General features: G+C 43.3%; 1 protein-coding gene across 1 annotated transcript in view; it reads left to right on the top strand.

Annotated features, from left to right (window-relative positions):
* ITGB5 (integrin subunit beta 5) overlaps positions 1 to 22,698 on the top strand; it is a 129,664-nt gene that overhangs the window by 10,367 nt on the left and 96,599 nt on the right. Inside the window, exon 3 of the mRNA XM_038422629.2 lies at positions 15,385 to 15,589. Coding sequence (XP_038278557.1) covers positions 15,385 to 15,589 — 205 coding nt within the window. The remainder of the gene's footprint in view (positions 1 to 15,384; positions 15,590 to 22,698) is intronic.

Genomic DNA, 22,698 nt, shown 5'->3' with positions numbered 1-22,698 from the left:
CCAATGCAAATGTTTGTCTGGTAGTTGTTGTGACTGTTAATTGTAGGTCAGTTTTTGGCACTAGTGTTGTGATGTTGCATAGCAAGCCATAGATTTTTTTTTTGGTAAAGATTTCTAAATGGAATTTGGGGCAAAAAAGGGGGAAAATCTATTTACAAGAGAGAAATACATTCTTAGATCTAGTTGGGTCAGCTATTTAAATATCCATTTCAAAGCCTTTCTTTGCAAATACCAATCATAATAATGAAATAATAAACTGGCCAGTTAAGAACCATGTATTTCTAAAAGACAATGTTTTTAACTGTATTATAAATGTCACCTTGGATTATTTATTCTGAAAATCTAAAAACATTCTTGGTTTGCATATCACTTTTGTCTATTTCTCTTAAACTTGAACGATGAAAACACAGTAGTCTAGTAGTTATATTTTCTGATCGTGGATTTCTAGACCATTTCACTTTCATGTTTTCATTAATTAGCATTTATAGTCCAAGCATTGTAGCATTATTCTGCCAGGGAATGCCAGTTTTAAACCAAATATGGCTCCATTGGAACTTAAATTCATGGAGGTAGATCCCATGTCTAAAGTTTTGTAGATGGATATTTTTACAAAATATAAATATTTGGGTGTTAAAATGGTATCAGTATAATAGCATGTATTATATGCTCAGTTTGTATTCCCCAAAATAATTTTCTGACCAGTGATCTTTATAGTGTTAGCTCCTAAAAACCATGAAATATTTATGGGTATAGTACTAACTTAATGCACTCCAATACTGAAAAAGAGCCCTCAGAAATGGATAGCTTTTGGTGTTTTACTTACTCCATGGTATTGTCTTTTAGCACAGTCAGAACAGAAATCATTAAGACCCAATAAACATGGAAGCCAACGATGCCATTTTGACAGTCACTTTTCAGAGCAGAACTGCATGTTGAGGGTGTGGGCTCTGATGAGAACTATCACACAGCTGGCTCTAGCTGAACTTTCCCTGCATGTAGCTCGTGGCTTGTGGTTAGATAATTGAAAGTGCTGTAATAACCTTTTCTCTTTTCTTATATGACCAGATGGAATAAGGGACTCTTTAAATCTGATTAACAGTTTGACTCCTACCTCCTTTCGTTCTGATTGAGGCAAAATGTCTTTAAAGTGCAGTGTGTGTGTTCTGAGGGGCTCTCAACAAGCAATTCCAGTTCATTGCCCAGTGTGAGTTCTGCCTGTCTTAGGCCTCGTCTACACTTAAAATGTAGGTCGACATAGCTACATCGCTCAGGGGTGTGAAAAATCTACTGTCCCCCCCAACCCTCCAGGAGTGACACAGCTGTGTCAACCTAGCCCCTGGTGTAGATGCAGCTAGGCTGATGGAAGAATGCTTGCATTGACTTAGCTACCCTTGTTCAGGGAGGTGGTGTTTCTACACCAACAGAAATACCCCTTCTGTCAGTGTAGGCTGCATCTATGCTACACAGTTATGCTGGCACACCTGTGGCACCGTAGCTATGCCAGTAGAGTCCCTGTAGTATAGACGTGGCCTTAGGGTTTTACACTGCTGCCTAGCACCATAGTATCTGAGTGCTTTCCAGGTGAAATCAGTAGCCAAGTGCCTAGTACACTTCATGGAATCTCTGGCTCTCTTCCCTATTTGAGCTAATAACACTGCTTGGGATAGTTTTGGTTTTTGTTTTGGTTGGTTGCTTTGTTTGTTACATGGTGATCAGGTGTTTTTGGAGATGGTGGGCTGGGAGGATAAATTGGGCTGCCAATGTTGTGATTGCCATTTTGCTGCTTTTTAAAGAGGTAGGCATTACATCATTCCCTGAACACAGACAGGCTTTGGATTCCTCTGATCTCCTCTGGAAATTTTCTCCATAGCCAGATCTTCTCTCAACTGAGAATGCTTTGCTCCCATGTGCTTCATCCCAGGTTTTGCAATCTGCTTTTCCCAGAGGAGCGTAGCTGTGTCAGCCATACATCCACTGAAATTCAGTCTTTAGTGTAGCTGGGGCCTTGATCCATTAGTCGCTTTGAAATTAGGACCAAGGCCTTAAACTGACACCTGAAACTGACCGGAAGCCATTGGAAGGATTTGAGCATGGGCCTGATGTGCTTCTGGGGCCCTAAGCCTTGGAGGAAGTAGGCATATGCATTCTGTACTAACTGGAGCCTGTCTTCACATTCAGTTTCAGATTAAGTGAATTACAGTGATCCTGCCTAGAGGTGACAAATGCACAGATTACTGTGACTAGGTCTCTTGTGGGAAGAGGGAGAAAAAATTTCTAGTAACCTGGAGATGAAAGAAGGCATTTTTAGACACTGGTTATCCAAGTTTAGTGAGGAGTCAACCATGACTACTTTGAATGGGGCTGTAGACTTTCATAGGAAGGTGGGAATAGTATATTGGCAGCTACTTCAAAGCTTTTCCCCAATCCAACCAGAAGACCAGCAGGGTTGAGTGCTGGCTTCTTGTGGACTTGGCAAAACTATTGCATTTTCCAAGGAGTTTGGGAGGTGTGCTTCTCTGAAGGAGCCACTGATAATTTCCATCAGTAGTGGGCGTAGCTGCTCTTTACTAGCTCTCTCCATCCAGGAGGGACAAGATCCATTTCACAGGTTGTAGCGCTAACATTCTTCAGGGTTTGACTACAGGAACTTGCTGATATCGGTGCAGTCTTTGAGTTCCTGTGAATCAGGTGGATCAGCACAGTTCTTGAGGCTATTAGAAACCTAGAAATGAACACAAATTTGGTTTGCTCACAGCAGAACACCTTGAAGGCTAGGACTGAAATGAGTCAATTTAAATCCCCTACTCTGCACCATGTGACCTTGCGGGGAGGGGAGAACTGTAGAGAAGAAGGAGCCAGAGACTCCAGCTGATAGGAGCAGCTGCAGAAACAGCGACCTTTGGCCATTCAGACAACTTTCTGCAGGTTTGACTGGACTTTTTCTGCCCTGTGCTGATTGGTTGTTTGCTCCAATCCCTCAGTCTCTTCACTTAAGCTTCACTTCACATCTTCCCCTCCTACCCTCTTTTCCACTGCCCTGTCCCCCTCACTCCTGTTCCTTTCAATGCCCCCTCTCTCTTCCCTGTTGTTTCCATTCATCTGATCCCCTCCTAACTAACCCCCCCTCCAAATAATGAAACAGACATATTTGCCACCATTACCTTGTTCACTCTGCTTGTGTGTTCTACTCTTTCCCCCTTTCCTGTGTCTCCTAGTCTACTTAAATTTGCGAGCTCTTCTAGCAAGGGCTGTCTGTTACTCTGTTTGTACAGTGCCTAGCACAAAGGGGCCCCATTCTTGGCTGGTCCTTAGGCACTACCCTGATAATCATGATTAATAATCTCTTAAAGAAGAAACTGCAAGATATGCAGATTTTAAGTGGATAGTATTAAAGGCCTCTCCATAGTGTGGTTTTAAAGATGATGCCATGGCAGGGGTATATGAGTAAAAATATATCAGAGAAATAGAATATGGATTTGCAAAGTGATTCAGACAGCTATAGCCCTCCCCTTTCTGCTGGAATCTAGAGGAAAAACCAGAATCCTTTCTTCAGACCGCTAAGGCCTTACATATTCCTTTTAAACTTGTACTAATTTATACAGTCTTTGGGATCTTTTCATCAGCGTAATGTTTTCTGGGTGACAGCAGAGGAATCTAGTTGACCTCCCCTTGGAGGCCTGTTTGCCAATATTCCTGGAGCTGCTCAGGTGTGCTGGTGAAAGCAGATGGCTCTGAAGGAAGCTCTTCTTTCATAGTGGGAGCTGCCATTGCGCCTTTATTCCCTGCCAAACTTAGCCTCCTATGGAATGAGCAAAAGAAGGAAAAAAAAAAAAAGGCTGTTCTTATCAAAACCACTGAAAAAAATGTCATCTCTGGTATTTATGCTGGGAAGCTGAGGGGGGAACAAGAGATATTATTGAGAAATGAATCAAATGATGAAGTTAAGGAAAGGGAAATTTAGGCTGAATTAATGTAATATTGGACTGAATAAAGAAGAAATAAATGCCAGGGAAAAATCCGGCACAGATCAAGGCAGGAATTAAATTATTATATGAACTAAATGTTGCCTACAGTGAATCAAGTTGTTTTGTATATAATTTGTTTATTGTTGTTCCAGTTCTTTTTTTGTCTAACCTTTGTTTCCTTAGCTGCTAGTTTGGGAAATCCTTGGGGAAGGGACAGTATTTGGCAAGCACCTAGCACATCCTGAGTGCTACTGTAAACAAATGAAAACATTCAGGCACTTTCTAGCCAGATTAGCTTTGCTCTAGAACAACAATGTTTGGTTGCTAACCTCTGGTGGATATTTAATGGGTTTCTTTGTAGGAGAGGCAGACAGGGAACTTATTGGCAAGATTACATTCATATTCTTGCATACATGGTGCTTATTTGAGTGTTTTGATGTTAATTTACAAATGGGAGCAAGCTGCAAAATCTGGGTCTGAATTTCAGCTTTTGTAAAGTTTGGGTCAGGGAGTTTGGTTTCAGTTCATCCCTAGATTCTGTTTTGCTTTTAATGCTTATAAACTACTGTGGACTGTATAATATCCTCTCCTCTTCCCCTTCCTCCCTCTGCTTCTTTCCGTACAATCTTTGGGAGCATCTCACTTGTCTGCCATTGAAGACTTGGCTTTAGTGTTTGTTATGGATCTGGAGCCAAAAGCGTGCTTGGCGCTTTACCAATGGTGTAGGAGTGAGATAATGTAGTGACTTTTTTAAAAAAATTTCCTGATAGACTGTTTGTTCTTGCTCCTGCAAGATATGAAGTAGATCAATGAGATACTGTAGATTTTATAATTTCATAGTGTAAATAAAACATCTGCACATCAGCTTGATTTTTTTTTTAAATTCTTTGGTTTAGTGCCTGACATCCTAGGAAATAAGCAAACTAGGGTGGGATGAGTGCAGAAGGGACAGAAATGTCTGGAAAAGAACCATGGGAAGTTGCGATTTGACATTCTGTGGATTCCACAGAGAAACCCAGGTGCAGCAAATTGATAAAGCTTCAAAACCCACTGCATGAAGGAACTAAAACCTGCTGACCTTGTATTGAGGCTGGTGTGTGGTATTTTGTTCCTTTGCATGTCTCTGCCAATGGATAGTGGGCCAGAGCCTATGTAAGCATGCATCACTCATTCCGGAGCCCTTAGCTGTCCCAGATGAAGTCCACATACGCCTTTCCTTTCACAGATGGCCATTGTACACTGGAAACTCTCTGAAGTGTTTCTTTTATGCCACTGGGAGGCATGAACAGATGTTTGCTGATAGTAAGTCACTGATGCCATGATAGGGGGTAACTTGCAATGTTGCTTCTGTAGTTAGTTATGATGTCTGCAGATTATCATACCTATTGCCGATAAGCCTAATTTCAGTACCGGCAAACTGGTTGAAACTAAAGTAAAGAACAAAATTGTCATACACATAGATGAACATAATTTGTTGGGGAAGAGTCAACATGGGTTTTGTAAAGGGAAATCATGCCTCACCAATCTACTAGAATTCTTTGAGGGGGGTTGTCATAAATATAAAGGGAAGGGTAAACACCTTTAAATCCCTCCTGGCCAGAGGAAAAACCCTTTCACCCCTAAAGGGTTAAGAAGCTAAGATAACCTCGCTGGCACCTGACTAAAATGACCAATGAGGAGACAAGATACTTGCAAAGCTGGGGGGCCGGAGGGAGGGGAAACAAAGTGTTCTCTCTGTCTGTATGTTGCTTTTGCCAGGACAGAGCAGGGATGCAGGTCAGAACTCCTGTAAAAAGTCACTAAGCAATCTAGTAAGATATGCGTTAGATTCTGTTTTGTTTAAATGGCTGATAAAATAAGTTGTGCTGAATGGAATGTATATTCCTGTTTTTGTGTCTCTTTGTAACTAAAGGTTTAGCCTAGAGGGATTCTCTATGTTTTGAATCTGTAAGGCATTTACCATCCTGATTTTACAGAGGTGATTCTTTTACTTTTTCTTTAATTAAAATTCTTCTTTTAAGAACCTGATTGCTTTTTCATTGTTCTTAAAATCCAAGGGTTTGCGTCTGTGTTCACCTATGCAAATTGGTGAGGATTTTTATCAAGCCTTCCCCAGGAAAGGGGTGTAGGGCTTGGGGGGATTTTGGAGGGAAAGACGTTTCCAAGTGGGCTCTTTCCCTGTTATATTTGTTAGACGCTTGGTGGTGGCAGCAATAAGGTCCAGGGACAAAAGGTAAAGTAGTTTGTACCTTGGGGAAGTTTTAATCTAAGCTGGTAAAAATAAGCTTAGGGGTTTTTTCATGCAGGTCCCCACATCTGTACCCTAGAGTTCAGAGTGGGGAAGGAACCTTGACAGGGGTCAACAAGCATGTGGATAAGGGGGATCCAGTGGATATAATGTATTTAGATTTTCAGAAAGCCTTTGACAAGGTCCCTCACCAAAGGCTCTTAAGCAAAGTAAGCTGTCATGGGATAAGAGGGAAAGTCCTCTCATGGATTGGTAACTGGTTAAAAAATAGGAGACAAAGAATAGGAATAAATGGTCAGTTTTCAGAATGGAGAGAGGTAAATAGTGATGTCCCCTTGCAAGGGTCTGTACTGGGATCAGTTCAACATATTCATAAATGATCTGGAAAAAGGAGTAAACAGTAAGGTGGCAAAATCTGCAGATGATACAAAACTACTCAAGATTAGAGTGATCAGGTATCCAGTTTTCGACCGGAACACCCAGTTGAAAAGGGATCCTGGCAGCTCTGGTCAGCACCGCTGACCGAGCCATTCGCTCTCTGGTTGGCAGCACCACTCAGTGGGGCTGTTAGGCTCCCTGCTAGTCTGCATACCGTGACGCTCCCGGGAAGCAGCTGGCATGTCCCCACTCTGGCTCCTATGCGTAGGGACAGCCAGAGGTCTCCTCACGCTGCCCCCACCCCAAGTGCTACCCCCGTAGCTGGGAACAATGGCCAATGGGAGCTGCGGGGGTGGCACTTGCGAATGGGGCAGCGTGCAGAGTCACCTGGCCGCACCTCTGAGTAGGAGCTGGAGGAGGGACATGCTGCTGCTTCTGGGAGCTGCTTGAGGTACGCACCGCCTAGAGTCTGCACGCTTTGCCCCCTCCTGGGCCCCAACCCCCATCCCAGCCCTGATCCCCCTTCCTCCCTCTGAATCCCTCGATCCCAGCCTGGAGCAACCTCCTGCACCCCAAACCCCTCATCCCTAGCCTCACCCCAGAGCCTGCACCCCCAGCCAGAGCCCCCTCTTGCACTCTGAGCCCCCAGCCCAGAGCCTGTACCTCCTCCTACACCCCTGCCTCAGCCCAGAGCCCCCTCCCATACGCCGAACCCCTTGGCTCTACCCTGGAGCCCCCTCCTTTACCCCAAACTCCTCATTTCTGGCCCCACCCTGGAGCCCACACCCCCATCTGGAGCCCTCACCTCCTTCTGAACCCCAGCCCCCTGAGCCAGCGTGGTGAAAATGAGCAAGTGAGTGAGGGTGAGGAGAGCGAGCAGGGGTGGGGCCTCAGAGAAGGGGTGGGACATGGGCAGGGCCTTGGAGGAGGGTGGGGGCAGGGGGCAGGGCAAGGGTGTATGGTTTCGTGCGAGTAGAAAGTGGGCAACCCTACTCAAGATAGTTAAGTCCCAGGCAGACTGCGAAGAGCAACAAAAGGATCTCTCAAAACTGGGTGACTGGGCAACAAAATGGCAGATTAAATTCAATGATGATAAATGCAAAGTAATGCACATTGGAAAACATAATTCTAACTATACATATACAACGATGGGGTCTAAATTAGCTGTTACCACTCAAAAAAGAGATCTTGGAGTAATTGTGGATAGTTCTCTGAAAACATCCACTCAGTGTGCAGTGACAGTCAAAAATCAAACAGAATGTTGGGACTCATTAAGAAAGGGATAGATAATAAATATCCTATTGCCTCTATATAAATCCATGGTATGCCCACATCTTGAATTCTACGTGCAGATGTGGATGCCCCATCTCAAAAAAGATATATTGGAATTGGAAAAGTTTCAGAAAAGGTCAACAAAAATGAATAAGGATATGGAATGGCTTCCGTATGAGGAGAGATTAATAAAACTGGGACTTTTCAGCTTGGAAAAGAGATGAGTAAGGGGGGATATGACTGAGGTCTATAAAATCATGACTGGTGTGAAGAAAGTAAATAAGGAAGTGTTATTTACTCCTCCTCATAACACAAGAACTAGGGGGTCACCAAATGAAATTAATAGGCAGCAGGTTTAAAACAAGTAAAAGGAAGTATTTCTTCACATAAAGTTAACCTGTGGAACTCTTTGCCAGAGGATGTTGTGAAGTCCAAGACACTAACAGGGCTTGAAAAAGAACTAGATAAGTTCATGGAGGATGGGTCCATCAATGGCTATTAGTAAGGATGGACAGGTATGATGTCCTTAGCCTCTGTTTGCCAGAAGCTGGGAATGGGTGATAGGGGATGGATCACTTGATGATTACCTGTTCTGTTCATTTTCTCTGAAGCACCTGGCATTGGCCACTGTAGGAAGATAGGATACTGGGCTAGATGGACCTTTGGTCTGACCCAGTATGGCCATTCTTAATTTTTTCTGAGCCCTCTTTATACCATTTTTTTATTTTTGAGGCCAAATGCTAGAACAATGTGTAAAGCATATGTCAATAATTGGATCTAAATTGGTGTAACCTACACATGGAGGAGCCAGAAGACAGTGTAGTTTGTATGTGTATACATAGATGCTGACTCCATGGTGCTCCAGGGCTGTCTGGCAGCATTCGCACGCTCTGGGAGGGAGGGGGAGGAACAGGAACATGGCGCGCTCAGGGGAAGAGTTGGGGCTGGGGCGGGGATTTGGGGAAGGAGTTGGAATAGGGGCAGGGAGGGGGCGGAGTTGGGGCAGGGACTTTGGGGAAAGGGTTGGAATGGGGGCGGGGCAGGAGTGGAAAGAGGTGGGGCAGGGCCAGGGCCTCATGGAAGGGGTGGGCTGGGAGCAGGGCCAGTGCAGAGGTGGTGTCGAGCACCCATGGGCAAGAGGGAAAGTTGGAGCCTATGTGTGTATATGTAAGGGAGTCCTGCAATGCCCCTTATTACACCTTCCTCTTATTGCTTTTCTTGCTACGCTCTAGCCCCTCAGTGTCTGAGTTATACTACCTGTGCATTTAAACCTTTGGGTGACATGTTTTCTTCCTCACGTATTAGTATAGTATCCAAACAAACAGCAAAGAATCTGAAGCACTGCGTTTAGATCCAGACAGTCCAAAAGTTCAGGAGTATTTGGACCTGTGGTTTGGTACTAGCCCCACATCAGTTATCAAGCATGAAATCTTGGCTGCTGCTTGAGCTTATGAGATACATTCTGCAGCAAGTTACCATGATTTCCTGCACTCCCAAACTGCAGACATATGGCTCCAAAGTTTCTTCCGGGGCCTTGGGTAAGGTATACTAAAAAATCAAAAGCATGTATATGACGCTAGCAGACCAGGTGCCAGCTCATGCCAAGGCCACTAGTCCTCAACTGAACACTGACCAGCACATAGCTGGAAACCAATCTGGCTCACCTGTGTGTTGGCTACAAGTGTTGTCTTTGGTATAAGATCTAAGGTGCAATTGACTAGTAAGCGACTGGTCTTTTGGAACTGGGAGTAACTTAAATACTGTTGTGATTTTTGGTGTAAGGGGCCATCTGTCACAAAGGCAGGCTTGCTTGGATGGCAAGATAGACTGAGTGCCCAAGGGGACTGTCTGTGACTCCATGTTAAGGCTGTTGTAGTGCTTCAGGACTTCACACTGGATACTCGGTTGGTGAAATCTAAATACAGAACTCACAACCAGTTTGAGGTTTGTGCCCTGGTTGGTAACATTCTCCCCTGAGATTGGTACTAATGTTCCTGAGCCACTCCAGACAGCTTGACAATGTAAATATAGGAGTCGCAAGTGGGCAATTGGTTCCTGGGGCAATGATGTGAGAAACCTGTACTACTTCTTCCTATGTGTAGCTTAGTGGGGGCTGGGGGTTTTGCCAGAAGCACTGCACTTAATTAATCTGTTATTATTACTTTGATCTCATTCACATTATAAAGAAACGTGAAAGGCTCTCTATAGTGAACTACTATAAAGATCACCCGGCTTTTCAGCTCTGTAGGAGCCAGCATATCGGAGGCAGACTGTTACTGTTTCCCCTGCTGATACATCTGTTTTTAAAAAACCAACAGGAGCAAGACAATTCCCAGATCAGTGCAAAACTTAGAGGGAAGGGCTTGGGTGCTGAATGCTGTTGAAGGCAGGATATTGGACTAGATTGACCACAATCTGATCCAGTTTGGCAATTCCTGTGGTCCTACTTTGGGTTATTTTAGAAGAAAAAATTTCAATAGAAAAGATTTAAATGTCAAAAAAATGGGTGGATTAATATTTAACGAGTCTGCACGTGACAATGAGCTGAAAGGCATTAACAGTTATTGTTAGGAGATGGCTATGGATAGAGGTTGCCCTTAAATTTGCTGGATAGTAACTAAATAGCCTTGGATAGTAACTAAATAGCTTTGAATCAGTGTTTTGTAATACGCGGTGTATTCCCTACCGTAATTGTAGACATATACATGGGGATGATGTAGCCACTGAGGGAACCGTATCTCTTAGTATAAGGAAAACCAGATGAGCTTTTAGGGGTGACCTCTGCAGGACTAAATTTGCCCAAAAGAGCATGGAGACTTCCCAGCAATAACTGAGCCCCACCCTCTGCCCCATGAAAACTCCCAGGGAGGCATGCAGTGGTAACCTCCCCATTCCTCCCTCAAGGTCTCTGCCAAGGGTGTGAAGCTTTAGATTCGGGGCGCTGAAGGAGAAGGAAAGGTGGCTTCATGGCAGTCCCAGTAGTGGAGGTTGCTGAGGAGATGTGCTGAACCAGTGCATCCAGACACCTTCGCCATACCCCTCACATAAATGGGCCCACTCCTTGGGTTGTGTTGGTCCCTTTTTCTTTTCCCCTTCAATTTCATGTGTTGTGGTTGCTATCTAGGGTTACAATACCCACCATTCCTGGTAACTTTCCACCTCTGGACAGGAGGGGTGTGCGACTTGTGCTGTTTGCAGAAACCTGGTCTGAATGTGGCTGGTAGCCCAGCTAGTCAATAACAGTGATAGCTCTTCAGTGGATCTTCCCCTCCCTAAGTCTAATTGATTCTTTCCCTTGTGGGTGGCTTTGGTGCCTCCATCTTCTACAGCTCTACCAAAAGGAGGAAAATAGGCCACCAGAGTGTCATTGCTACATATGTTCTGCTGTGTCTTTCCCCTCACTCAAATACAGATCCATGCATAACTCAGGCCATTGCATACTGGCTTCTTCCTTCTTATCTAAATAACACCAACAGAGAAGCTCAACAACATGGTAAACAATGCTGTATCTAGAGACCTTTTTCACAGTGCTGTCACACACTGATGAGGAAAGAATTGCAGCTGACCTTGCTGCTCCTACCTGCCCTAGCTTCCTAAGTAAGTCTGTGTTTACTTCCCCCCTTCCAAAAAATAAAGGCCAGATGCAAAGCTCATTGAAGTCAGTGGGAGTCTTTATCTATGGCTTCACTACAGCTTACGTTGACAGGGGTGTGAATTAGCCACTCCCTTGAGCGATATAATTTATGCCGATTGAAGCGCCGGTGTGTACAGCGCTATGTCGAGGGGAGAACTTCTCCCACCAATATAGCTTCCGCTGCACGGGGAGGAGGTTGGAGTAATTAAGCCGATGGGACGGTTCTCTCCCTTGATGCAGCTGCACGGCTGTAGGATCTCTAGAGTAGCTCTAGTCTTATTGTTGATATTCATGGGCTTTGGGTCAAGCCCTAAGATTCCTGGAGACATTTGGTAGATGTTTCATGTCACGCCAGGTCGGGCTGCATTTCAGGTCAGCGATGAACCCCACATGTCACCTGGTTTGAAGTTTCTATACTAAAGCTTTGCCCAGTATTAGTACTTTAGGGATAATCACGCTCGGCTATGTGAGTGGTTGAAACTTTCTGTTGCTCTTGTGTAGGTTACGTTAGTGCGGTGATAGCGCTCTTTCTAACATGCTGGTGGACAACCAACACAAATAAAGCCACACAACCATAGCGTGTAGGCCACAGGAAAGGTCTCGTATACAATCAGGATGGTTATAATACTTAACATTTCTGTAGTGCCTTCCCTGAGAGGTTTTCAAATAATTATTATTTGTATTGTGGTAGCACCTAGAGGTGCTGGTCATGGACAGGACCCCATTGTGCTAGGAGCTGTACAAACATACTCCCTGCCTCCAAGAGCTGACACCTCTGCAAAATGCTTTACAGACACTATAGTTTAGACTGTGGAGCCCGTGCTCCCCCTGGTGAACTTACTCATTCAACTAGGTCCATTGATTTCAGGGAGACTACTTGCTTGAGTAAGTGCCTGCCAGTGTGAGTAAGGGCTGCACAATCTGGCAGTTGATACTGTAAGCGCTTAGAGGCAGGGGCTATCTGCTCCTCTGAGTTTATACAGTGCCTAGCGCACTGGGGCCCTGATCTTGCTTGGTCCCTACACACTACTGTAATAAACATGATTAATAACATATTCCCATTTTCCAGATGGGGATTTGGAGGCATAGAGAGGTTGTGATGACAGAGGCAGACTGTAGCAAAACTGGCGGTAGAACCCCGGGGCCTGATTCTGGTCTCAGCTAAGCCAAGAGCAACACCACTGAAATCCATGGGGCTGTGTGAGTGTAAAGCCTGTGTAAATGAGATCAAGAATCAGGCCCCGAGTCTTCTGACTCCCAAAGGGGGCTTTAGTCAGCAGAGCCTCCTTCCTTTTAGATTTCCCTTAACTCCTCCCACCATTTGTACAATATGTCACTCAGGCTATGCAGAGACCCCCATTGAAGTCAGTGGGGGTCTTTTCATTGACTTCAGTGGGGCTTAAATCAAACCCTTACAACGTATCAACAGACCCTAGGTAATCTTTTTAAAATCTGTCCCTTTACCCACTGTTCTGATTTTGTTTTTTGTTTTTTAAGAAAAAAAGAAAAGAAAATGATTTAAATAGTCTTTCTATCTGGAAGGTCATCTGTTTGCATTACATGTTCCAATAAATTAATGTTAATATCACTATGACATACCATCCCTTTGGTTAGACTTAGTATTTGGAAGCTGGAATGTAAATCAAGTATATTTCAAATATAAACATTCTAACCTTGTATTAAAAAAATGTTTTGGGGATTCTGTGTGTGTGTGTGTCTGTGTCTGTGTTTGTGTATGTTGGTGGCACAATATTCAAGTTCTTCCCTCATGTTTTAGGAGGTTGTAAGAAGCTCTTCAATTCATTATTAAGAAGAAGCAGGTCTGATGGTTAAAGATGAGGCCATGAGATGTAGATTCTGTCATTGATTTTGCCACTGACTTGCTGTGTGACCATGAGCAACTCATTAGATTGCTCTGTGCCTCAGTTTCCCCCTCTGAAAAATGGGGATAAGTAACACTTCCCTACCACAAATGGGGGTTGTGAGAGGATGACTTTGTTTGTAAAATGCTTTGAGATCTTCTGAGGAAAAGAGCTGTATAGAAAGATGTGAAGATGCCTAAACTGAGTAATTGCTTATTTTTATTTTTCCCAGGCTGTTGAGTGAATGGAGGGATGGTTGGAGTGGTTGTATTTATGGACAGTCCTTTTATTTTTGTATTATTTTGTGTGGTTTTAACCTATGGGGTCGGCACTCAGAGCATAGGATGGGTGTCTCTATGCAGCTATCTTCCAGAAATTGGAGGAAATCTATCAAAATACATTGAGCTTTGGGTACCTAACTTCCTCCAGCGTCTTTGAAAATCCCCACTCCATAGTTTCTAAAAACTCCTTGGAAAAATACTTGGCCTCTTTATGTGTCCGGCTGTTACAAAGCCACTGCCTCAGGGAATGCTGTGTGTTTGGATTAAGTTTCTTTGTTGCTAGGGCTGAGGGACATCTCAATGCGGTTGGTAAACTCCCTATGATTATATCTTGCTCTGGGGCAACAAATGGCTGTTATCAATTGTGGCCTATACCCCAGCACTCTTCCTTCTATATAGATAGGATACACATTTGCTGTAGTTTGGTTCAACATTGGTTCAATGCCAGACATACATGAAGGCAAGTTGGAGGTTGAGTCCATTTATCTACGAGCCCGTATTAGGTTTTAATATCTTCCTCAACATATACAGCTTATTTTTCCCATTTCCCACCTATTTCTGCTCCCACTCCCTCCCAGTGATCCCAGAATCTCTCCTCACTCTTCCTTTTATTAGAGAGACAAGGTGGGGCAGGTAATATCTTTTATTGGACCAACTTCTGTTGCTGAAAGAGACAAGCTTTCTAGCCACACGCAGCTCTTCCTTAAGTCTTCTAAAGATACTCCCAGCATCACGGCAATATTGTAAGGGACCATTCAAGGCAGAGTGGCCTGTTAATACCTCTGCAGTCATAGGACAAAAAAAGAGGGATACCGATTGTTGTTATAAGCCAAAAATCTAGTGTCTCTGTTCAGTCCATGATTTTTAGTGTCTGTGCAGAGCTGTTCAGCATATATAGAATTGTGTGTAGTGGTCAGAGAGCTATAGATGGCGAGGCCTCTAGGGATGTTGTTTTGTTTCTTGCATTTGCTCTGGAAGCAGATGTTGCTGTTAAGTTTTTCTTCTTTTTTCTTCATGTTGTGAAGTTTCCATTTCAGATGGCTAAATTCAATATCTTCCATTGTTGTATTCAGTGTTGTAGCTATGTCAGTTCCTGGATATTAGAGAGACAAAGTTTATGGCTTAAAAGGACAATGTGTAATCCACTAACCCCCTCTTTTTGTCCTAAGACTGCAGAGGTGTTAACAGGCAACTCTACCTTGAATGCATACCCTTACAATATGTGCTAACTATTTATGTTAAACAATCTGTTCCACCTTGCATTTTACTGTGATCCTGGCAGTACATTTCCCAGACTTGAAGAAGAGCTCTGTGAGACTTGAAAGCTTGTCTTTCTCACCGTTACTTCTGCGACAGACATGGAGCCCTAGTTACAGCTTTAATTTGATACCTTACAAGACACTCTTTATAGACAATACTATGACAGCAATATGTTAGGTGTAATGAGTTTGTCAGGCCTGATAGGAGTTGTGGTCACAGAGTAGTGCCTCTTGGTACACTCCAGCTTTCACAACATTCTGAAGGATTGTCCTCTCCCATATCCCCCCTGCTTTCTCACTATTGCACTAGTTTGATCTGAAAGGTTCAGTCCCTCTAGGAACTGGATGCATTGGCAGTGCAGCCAATCTAGATGACATAGTCCTCTCTCACTCCCTCCCTCTTGCTGCAGATCGTTGCGTGTCAAAACAAGGTTCCCATTGCGGAATTGATTTTTTTTTTCTTTTGTTCCTTCTCCAACTTCTAGGAATTTGACAGCACAAAATTCATCACATCGAGGTGCGACTTCGTAGAAAACCTGATTACAAATGGCTGTGTGGGGGAACTTGAGACTCCCAAAAGCAGCATTAACATTGTGGAGAATCTTCCTCTAAGTAGCAAGGGCTCCAGCTTGACCCTTTCAGATGTGACACAAATAATGCCTCAGAAGATCTCGTTGAATCTGCGGCCTGGTGAGTTAACAATGATGCTGACCTTTGTTCTGGATTAGAAGATATTTGACGGGTGTGAGTGTGTGCGTGTGTGTGTGTAAAATTCTGAGTAGATTTGAGATCTCAGGCCCTGATCCTGTAACTTACAACACAAAGGGAAACTGCTAAACCCACACAGTCCTATTGACTTCAGTCCACCTGTGCATTGTGGAGTAAGGGCCTCAGTATTTCTGCTCACTCGAGAGGGTACTCCTGTTATGATGACCTCCAGATGAGTTAATTCTTTATAAAACCCTTATAAGTACTAGTCTTAATCCTTTATAAGTATGTAAATGGACATTCTCAACTTCAAAATTAGTCAATTAAAACGAAAGTTCCTACACGTAACCCCCGCCTGACAATTGTTGTGGTTTACAATCATAATGTTATAATTAACCACATTTAAAAACGGGTGATCTGGTCCCTGTCGCTGTGTGAAAGACCCAGAAAAATACAAATGGCAAGATCAGGGCTTTGGTTGTCACTGCCATAGGAGGTTTGAACTTGTGACCCTACGCCACCCGTTCCCCTGGAACTTCCAATTACAAAGCAAAGCATTTATAATTGAAAGAGCGGGACTCAGCTGTGGAAGCATGTTTGTTATCTAACGTTTCTTGCAAAAGGAAAAAAGCTGTCATGTGGGTTCAGCATTCTTACAAAAACATTTGGTGTTTGGTGCGTAAGACAAAAACAACCCTTTGGAGCAAAGCTAACAGCCGATATAAGCGCTTGCTTCGTCAAAGGAAAGTGGGTGTGAATCTGGGACCCGTGTTTTTGCTCCAGCTTTTTCAAGCACAGAGGTAAAGAGGAAGTATGTCGTCTTCTCCCACGAAGAGGGGGAACATAGAACTGGTGGCTTCTAGCGCCAGTGCAGCTCTAGGACTTCCATTGCTTTCTGCACAATGCAAGCTGTAACATTACAAATATTTTAGCCCTTAAGGGTCTGAATAAACTCTCTTCCCACTGTGAATCAATGCAGTGCTCTCTTAGGGCTACTGACATTGGAAAGTACCTTATTCTGCAAAGCAGCAGGCCCTAGTGTCTCAAGGCCAATACTGTTTTAAATTGGGCACCCAATATTAGTGGATGCTTCTGAAAAGGCAGATCAAACCCCACTCTTCCATCCCAGGACAGAGCCTCTCCAATCACTCTTTTGGCTGCGGTGATAAAGACTAAGCAGCCCAGGAGTAGGGAGGGAAGCATGGGCTTTGTCTACACTACATAGCTTTTAGCGACAAAATACGTTTGCCGAAAAAATACTTCCACCCCCTATGAGCAGGGTTCCCCCTAGAGCGCTCCTGCCAACAACAAGCCGCTTACACTGCCACTCGCCATGGCAAAACTGTTGTCTTTTGGGGAGAATGGGGGGGCTTTTTTAAGCACCTTGTCGTTCAATTGGCAGTGTAGACAAAGCCATGGTCTGCTCTTGAGAGAGAGTGAGCGAGCGCTGCTACTATAGTAGACAAATCACAGGCATACATGGAATTGCTGCTGGCAAGGAATCGCCATGCAGATGGTTTCTGGGACTTAGTGTTGTATACCAAATAAGTTTACTGCTGCAGAAGACCAGCTCTAATTCTTTTATGCTAAAGGGTTTCCTGAAGCAATTGCTGGCAGAAAACACTATATCAGCAGAGCATTGCTATCAAACCCTGACTCTCCAAGACCCTTCTTAGCATGAAACTTCTTGTAACCAGCAAATTCCAGAGCTTCCCAGGACAGTTCTGCACAGTTTGCAACATTTAAATTGACCTTTTTGTACTGTAGCTAGAGAGAAGGTGGTGGAACTCCCTCAGGCTGGCCTTTTAGCTACTGGCCAGTAGCCTTCAGAAACAAGAGCAGTTCTCCTGTTTGATAGGTACTCTGGTGGTGGAGTTTTGTGCAGAATGGTGGGCAGGCTTCAGTTCTGACTAGATGTGCAATGCACACTGGCCTTTTTAGGATCAAAATGTAAGATCCCATGCCTTCTTTATTGGAGAGAGGAGAAGAGGGAGGTTTGCAAGGGAGAGAGATGGTGGGAATGTTGCCATTTGGAATCCACTTGGCGCTGTCTTTACTTGTACAACTCTTAGGCGAAGGGTGCTTTAGAAACACCTATGTTAGATAGATATACTACATATAATGTGTCTTTGGGGTTGCTGTGAACTGGTCTCTGTTTGTTTACATGGCAGATCAATAGAAATGAGCATTCCAAAATAGAGATTTAGGGTAGCGTGTGCGCTGCATCTCCAGGAGGCACAGCCCACAGCACAGTGGGAGCAAAAATGATTTTAGTCCATCTTTGTGCTCTCTCAATTCTGCGCTGGCTGGAGGCCAGTGCAACCCCTGAGATAAACTAGCTACCCCAGGGGTTGCTCTAAGTTAAACCTGTTCTGCCTGGGCTGCTTATGGGCATCTGTGTTCCCTGAACTGTCCAGAATCCACATAGTTTTCAGTGCTATAGAGACTTATCTTTGCCTTTGGTGCACCCACTACTCCAGGGGGATGGTGTAGTGGTGCCTACCCAGTGTCTGAGCTGAGGAAATTCTTCCCCAGCCAGCTACAGGGCTTTCCCAGCACCTATATGCTGGCACAGCAGGGTATAGGGACTATTGCAGGGAGGAATAATTCTGGATGTTTGTAATGGGATCTTCCACTTTCATTCTTTTTCATTAATGTTGAGCAGGAGCCCATCTTAGTTAGGACTAATGATTTCCTAATCCTGTAGGTTAGCATCTCCTGTGGAAATTAACATATTAATCCTTATGTAAGAATTTGAGTTCTGATGGTTTCACTTAATGGCAGGACAATAAATGTGAAACAGAAAGGAAATAGCATTGTCTGAACTTTGCATGTGCTTCCAATTTTGTGTTACATCAGGAAACTTTGCATAAGTGTCTTAATACTTTTGAAGATGAATCAACGTGTCTGTATCTTTGACTAGTAACTAGAAGCAGAACAGAGTAGATAGTTGGGAGGTATCAATCTCCAATCTGATCTATCCTTCTGACTCTCTCAAGGTATTTCTAATGTCCTAATACCAAATTTTCAAATCTCAGTGTTTAAAGTTAGATCCTAAATCTCGAGGCAGGCTCCTAGTTCAAAGTGGGATAACTCCACTGACTTTATGGAAGTGACTCCAGATTTATAGACATAGAAGGAGCATCAAAGTCAGGTGTGCAGTTTTTAACACCATGGTTTAAAGCTTGTCTCTAGCATTAAAGCATCGTGCCCTGGTTGGCTATCAAAAATGTGAATGGTGGGGACACAGAGATGGAATTAAAAATATAAAATAGAATGCGTGTTTTATTGGCCATTTAGCCCTAAGCATTACGAAATAGGACTAAGAGCACTTTTGGAAGAATAATTGCATTTCAGGGTACCTAGAAAGATTGTCATGTGTTAAATAAACAAGACAGATATAAAGCATCCACATTAAAGCCTAATGTGTATAAATTTTCCTCTGCCCGTTTTTACAGCAGTGACTCAGAGAAAAATTGCTGAGGTTTCATTCTTAAGTCAGGTAAAAGCAGTCTTTCTAGTTCTCAAATGAACTGTTTGAGACAAAGTATCAGCAGTGTTCCTTAATTCAGGTTTCGGGAAAGTTTAAAATCAAAGCTCTGGGGGTTGTGGATTATTCCTGGGGGTGAAACTGTCTAGGAGTAATGGAGTGGAAAAGATGGACCAGTATGCATCAGCGGTAACTCCATTGAAATCAATGGATTTATTAGAGTGAGAGGAGATTAGGACCCAGTATCTCACTCCTTCTCAATGCTAGTCTTTCATAGATTAATTGATTCCTATATTTTAAGGCCAAAATTGACCATTAAATCATCTAGTCTGACCTTCAGCATAACCCAGGCCATAGAATTTCATCTAATTACTGCTGTATTGACCCTCTTCTTGAGAGGAAGTGTGGTTTGCAAACTGAGATCAGAAAGGTAATTGCATCTCCATGTTCAAAGGTGTAGGTTGCAAGGGTCAAGAAGAAGTGTTGTTCCTTCATGTACAGACAGCATTGTTCAAATGGCTAGGTATATTTAAAGGGGTTTTCTCCTTTCTCAGTGACCACTGCAGGGGTCAGGACACCTCATATAACAGACTAATCATCTGATCCTATACTGCAACTTCTGTGTTCCTCCATTTTTGAGGGATTTGAATAAGTTCTTTAAAATATAAAAGTGTGGCAATATGGTCTAATAGAAAGAGCTGGTGACTGAGAGTCAAAACTTAAAAGGGCTTATACTTAAAGGTGCTTTCCCTGACTTGCTGTGGATTGTTGAACTTGTCACTTAAAATCTGTTTCCCTGGGCCAGATTCTTCCCTCTTATTTGGATGCATTTCAGAATCTGGGCCCCTAGTGTCACCTTACCATAGTGTTTCTATGAGCTTTAAGTAGAGTTTGTAAAGGGTTTTGAGGTCTTATGATGAAAGGGGTCATTTTAGTGCAAGACATTGTTAGTGGTGGGGTGACACTGGGTGGGGAGTGGAAGCAACCAGCGCTATGTTAGTCCCAGCTGAATGGATGAAAGCAATTCCATGTGCAGGTTGTTATTAAAATACTTTCACAGACTGTCGCTATATGCATGGTGCTTTAGAAATGCAGCCCCTGATCCTGCAAACAATGACATGCTTAGTTTGCAGACTTCAGTGGGACTGCTTGCACAGTGTAAAGTTTAAGCACATGGGTAAACGTTAGTAGGATTGTAGCCATAGAGAAGACTTGTTCCCTTCCTTGAGATCTTACAGTCGTGGACATATTCTTCAGTTATTTGGGTTATAAACACCCTGGGTGAAATCTTGTCCCCATGGAAGTCAATCGCAAAGCTCCCACTGATTTCAACTGAGACAGAATTTCACCCTGTAACTGTAAAGTCCATATGCTTCTCTAGAAGTTTTCACCATGTGAAAACTAATCTTCATGCACAAAGGAAAATCCTTTTACCAACTGGAAAGAAAAAACCTGCTTGTTAACAGTTTTAGGGAGGAGTGGGGAAATGGCTATTCTTTAGCTAAGCCTCTTGTCACATCAATCACTTCCACTGAATGAATATTTAGTGCTGCAGGTGAAATTGTTACTCAGAAGAATCTCGCTCAGTGCAGGGAATAAGGAAAGGATTGTAGCTTTAAATAAATGTTAATGATTAAAACATCTCTTGCTCTCTAGGGAAGAGACAGAAACCATTAATATGTCTGAAGATTAAAAAGTCTTGGACTGAGTTGTACTGTGTGTTTAATCTACAGTAGTCATGACAGATCTTAAATTATCATAGGTGATGATGTAAAATTAAATGCATATAATTAAAGTGCCTTCAGTTTGTGTGCATCTCTTCAACAAGAGAGTTGAGAACCCCAGGATCAACTGGTCAAATGCCACTTCATGGATTGTGCAGTATTCCACTTCCCTTCCATGTACAGAACCGCTTCTTCCTGCAGCAGTTGAACATGTTAGAATGGTGGGATAATTTTTGTTGCTGAGTTTAAAAGGTTTTATTCAAATTGGATAGGTCCAAAAACTTTGTTTCTGAAAAGGCTGAACGTTTCAGCAGGAAATTTGTTCTGATTCTCACTTACACGTTCCTGTTTTTTCCTATTTAAAACTGATCCTTACAGCATTAAATTCAAACAGCCACGTCTGCAATTGGGGGCATCTGTTCTCCCACCCACCCCTTCAGTGTTAATAGGTATTGCACACATATAATTTTCCCTTTATCACCTCTCCCCACCAATATATATTTTTGGTAGCATGTTACGTTTAGCTGATCAAACATAGCCATCCTGAGAACTTTTGTTTACTTGTAGGCCCTATGCGAATTCATGTCCTGTGGTGTAATGGCTTTCCAGCGCTACAGAAAGAAAATTGTATTTAAACAGAAACTTGGATTGGATGGGGGGAGTAGTTACTAGTATAGCATGCAGCCTCTTTGATACTCTTTGGCTTTGGCTTTTATGAGGCTTTTAGTAACACGGCAGTGTAGCTGCTGTTTGTCTGTTTGTTGGCAGGAGAGAGCTCTCCTACCGAGAAAAAACTTCCACACCCAACGAGCGCAGCGGCTTTGTCGGCCGGAGAATGCTGTTCACACCGGTGCTGCTTTTTGTCACTAAAAATTATGTCATTCAGGGTTTGGGGTTTTTTGTAACGCTCCCTGAACGACAAAAGTTTTGCAGAGGAAGTGCCAGTGTAGACACATCCTTTGTTTTAGAAGCTGCTATCTAGTAGCCACAACCTATAGTACAATTGTTAATATAGAAACTGCCCTCCTTTAATAGCTATGCCTTTATCAGGAATTCTTCCTACGCAAGCCCCAGGGCAAAGCTGTTAGATGTAATAAAAGGGGCTCTGCTTTGGAAGTATCTCTTGAACTAGAGCTGTAGGGAAATAATTTAAATAGCTGTGGCTCCTAAATCAAGCTGCGAAATCTGAGTCTCCTCCTGGTTTTACCCATTGAATTAAATGGAGTTAGTCCAGTGGAAGAGAGGAGAATCTAGGATCTACACTGCTTGACAATGATGCTTCATAACAAGCATAGGTACCAGGTTTTGCGCAGCTCCACACGTGTTTGCCCACCAGTGATAAGACACTAAGGGCATGTCTACTCAGCCCGTAGCAGGTTGGCAGACTTGGGCTTGCACTATCGCACTAAAAATACAAATGTTGACCTGGGCTGGGAAGCTCGCTGCCACAGGCTTTGTAGAATACTTGCAAACCTAGACCAGCATCTCGACAGTTTTATCATCGGCGATTTGTTAGTCTCTAAGGTGCCACTCCTTTTCTTTTTGCGAATACAGACTAACATAGCTGCTACTCTGAAACCTGATCTTATGACTGTCCTCGTAAGAGACAAAGTGTATAGTATCTTCGCTCAATGAATGGTAGAAACCCAACTGGGATCTATTTGCCTCCCAAATAAACAAGAAATGCAACATACATTTTTCCAGAGGATCTCTAGGACTACACTCCCAAGATGATGCTTTCCTTGTCTCTCAGTCCGACCATCTGAGCTTTGCCTTTCTTCTTTTACTACTCCTACTTCAGGTCATAGGGAAAATTCATCAGGATAGGGCACAAGTCATTTTCATCACCCCTATTTGGCCCAGATACTTTTAGTTCC

Source organism: Dermochelys coriacea, chromosome 11 (genome assembly GCF_009764565.3).
Source record: "Dermochelys coriacea isolate rDerCor1 chromosome 11, rDerCor1.pri.v4, whole genome shotgun sequence".
Classification (NCBI taxonomy): Eukaryota; Metazoa; Chordata; order Testudines; family Dermochelyidae; genus Dermochelys; species Dermochelys coriacea.
The sequence above is the reverse complement of the archived record's forward strand: the minus strand, read 5'-3'. Positions and strand labels throughout refer to the sequence as shown.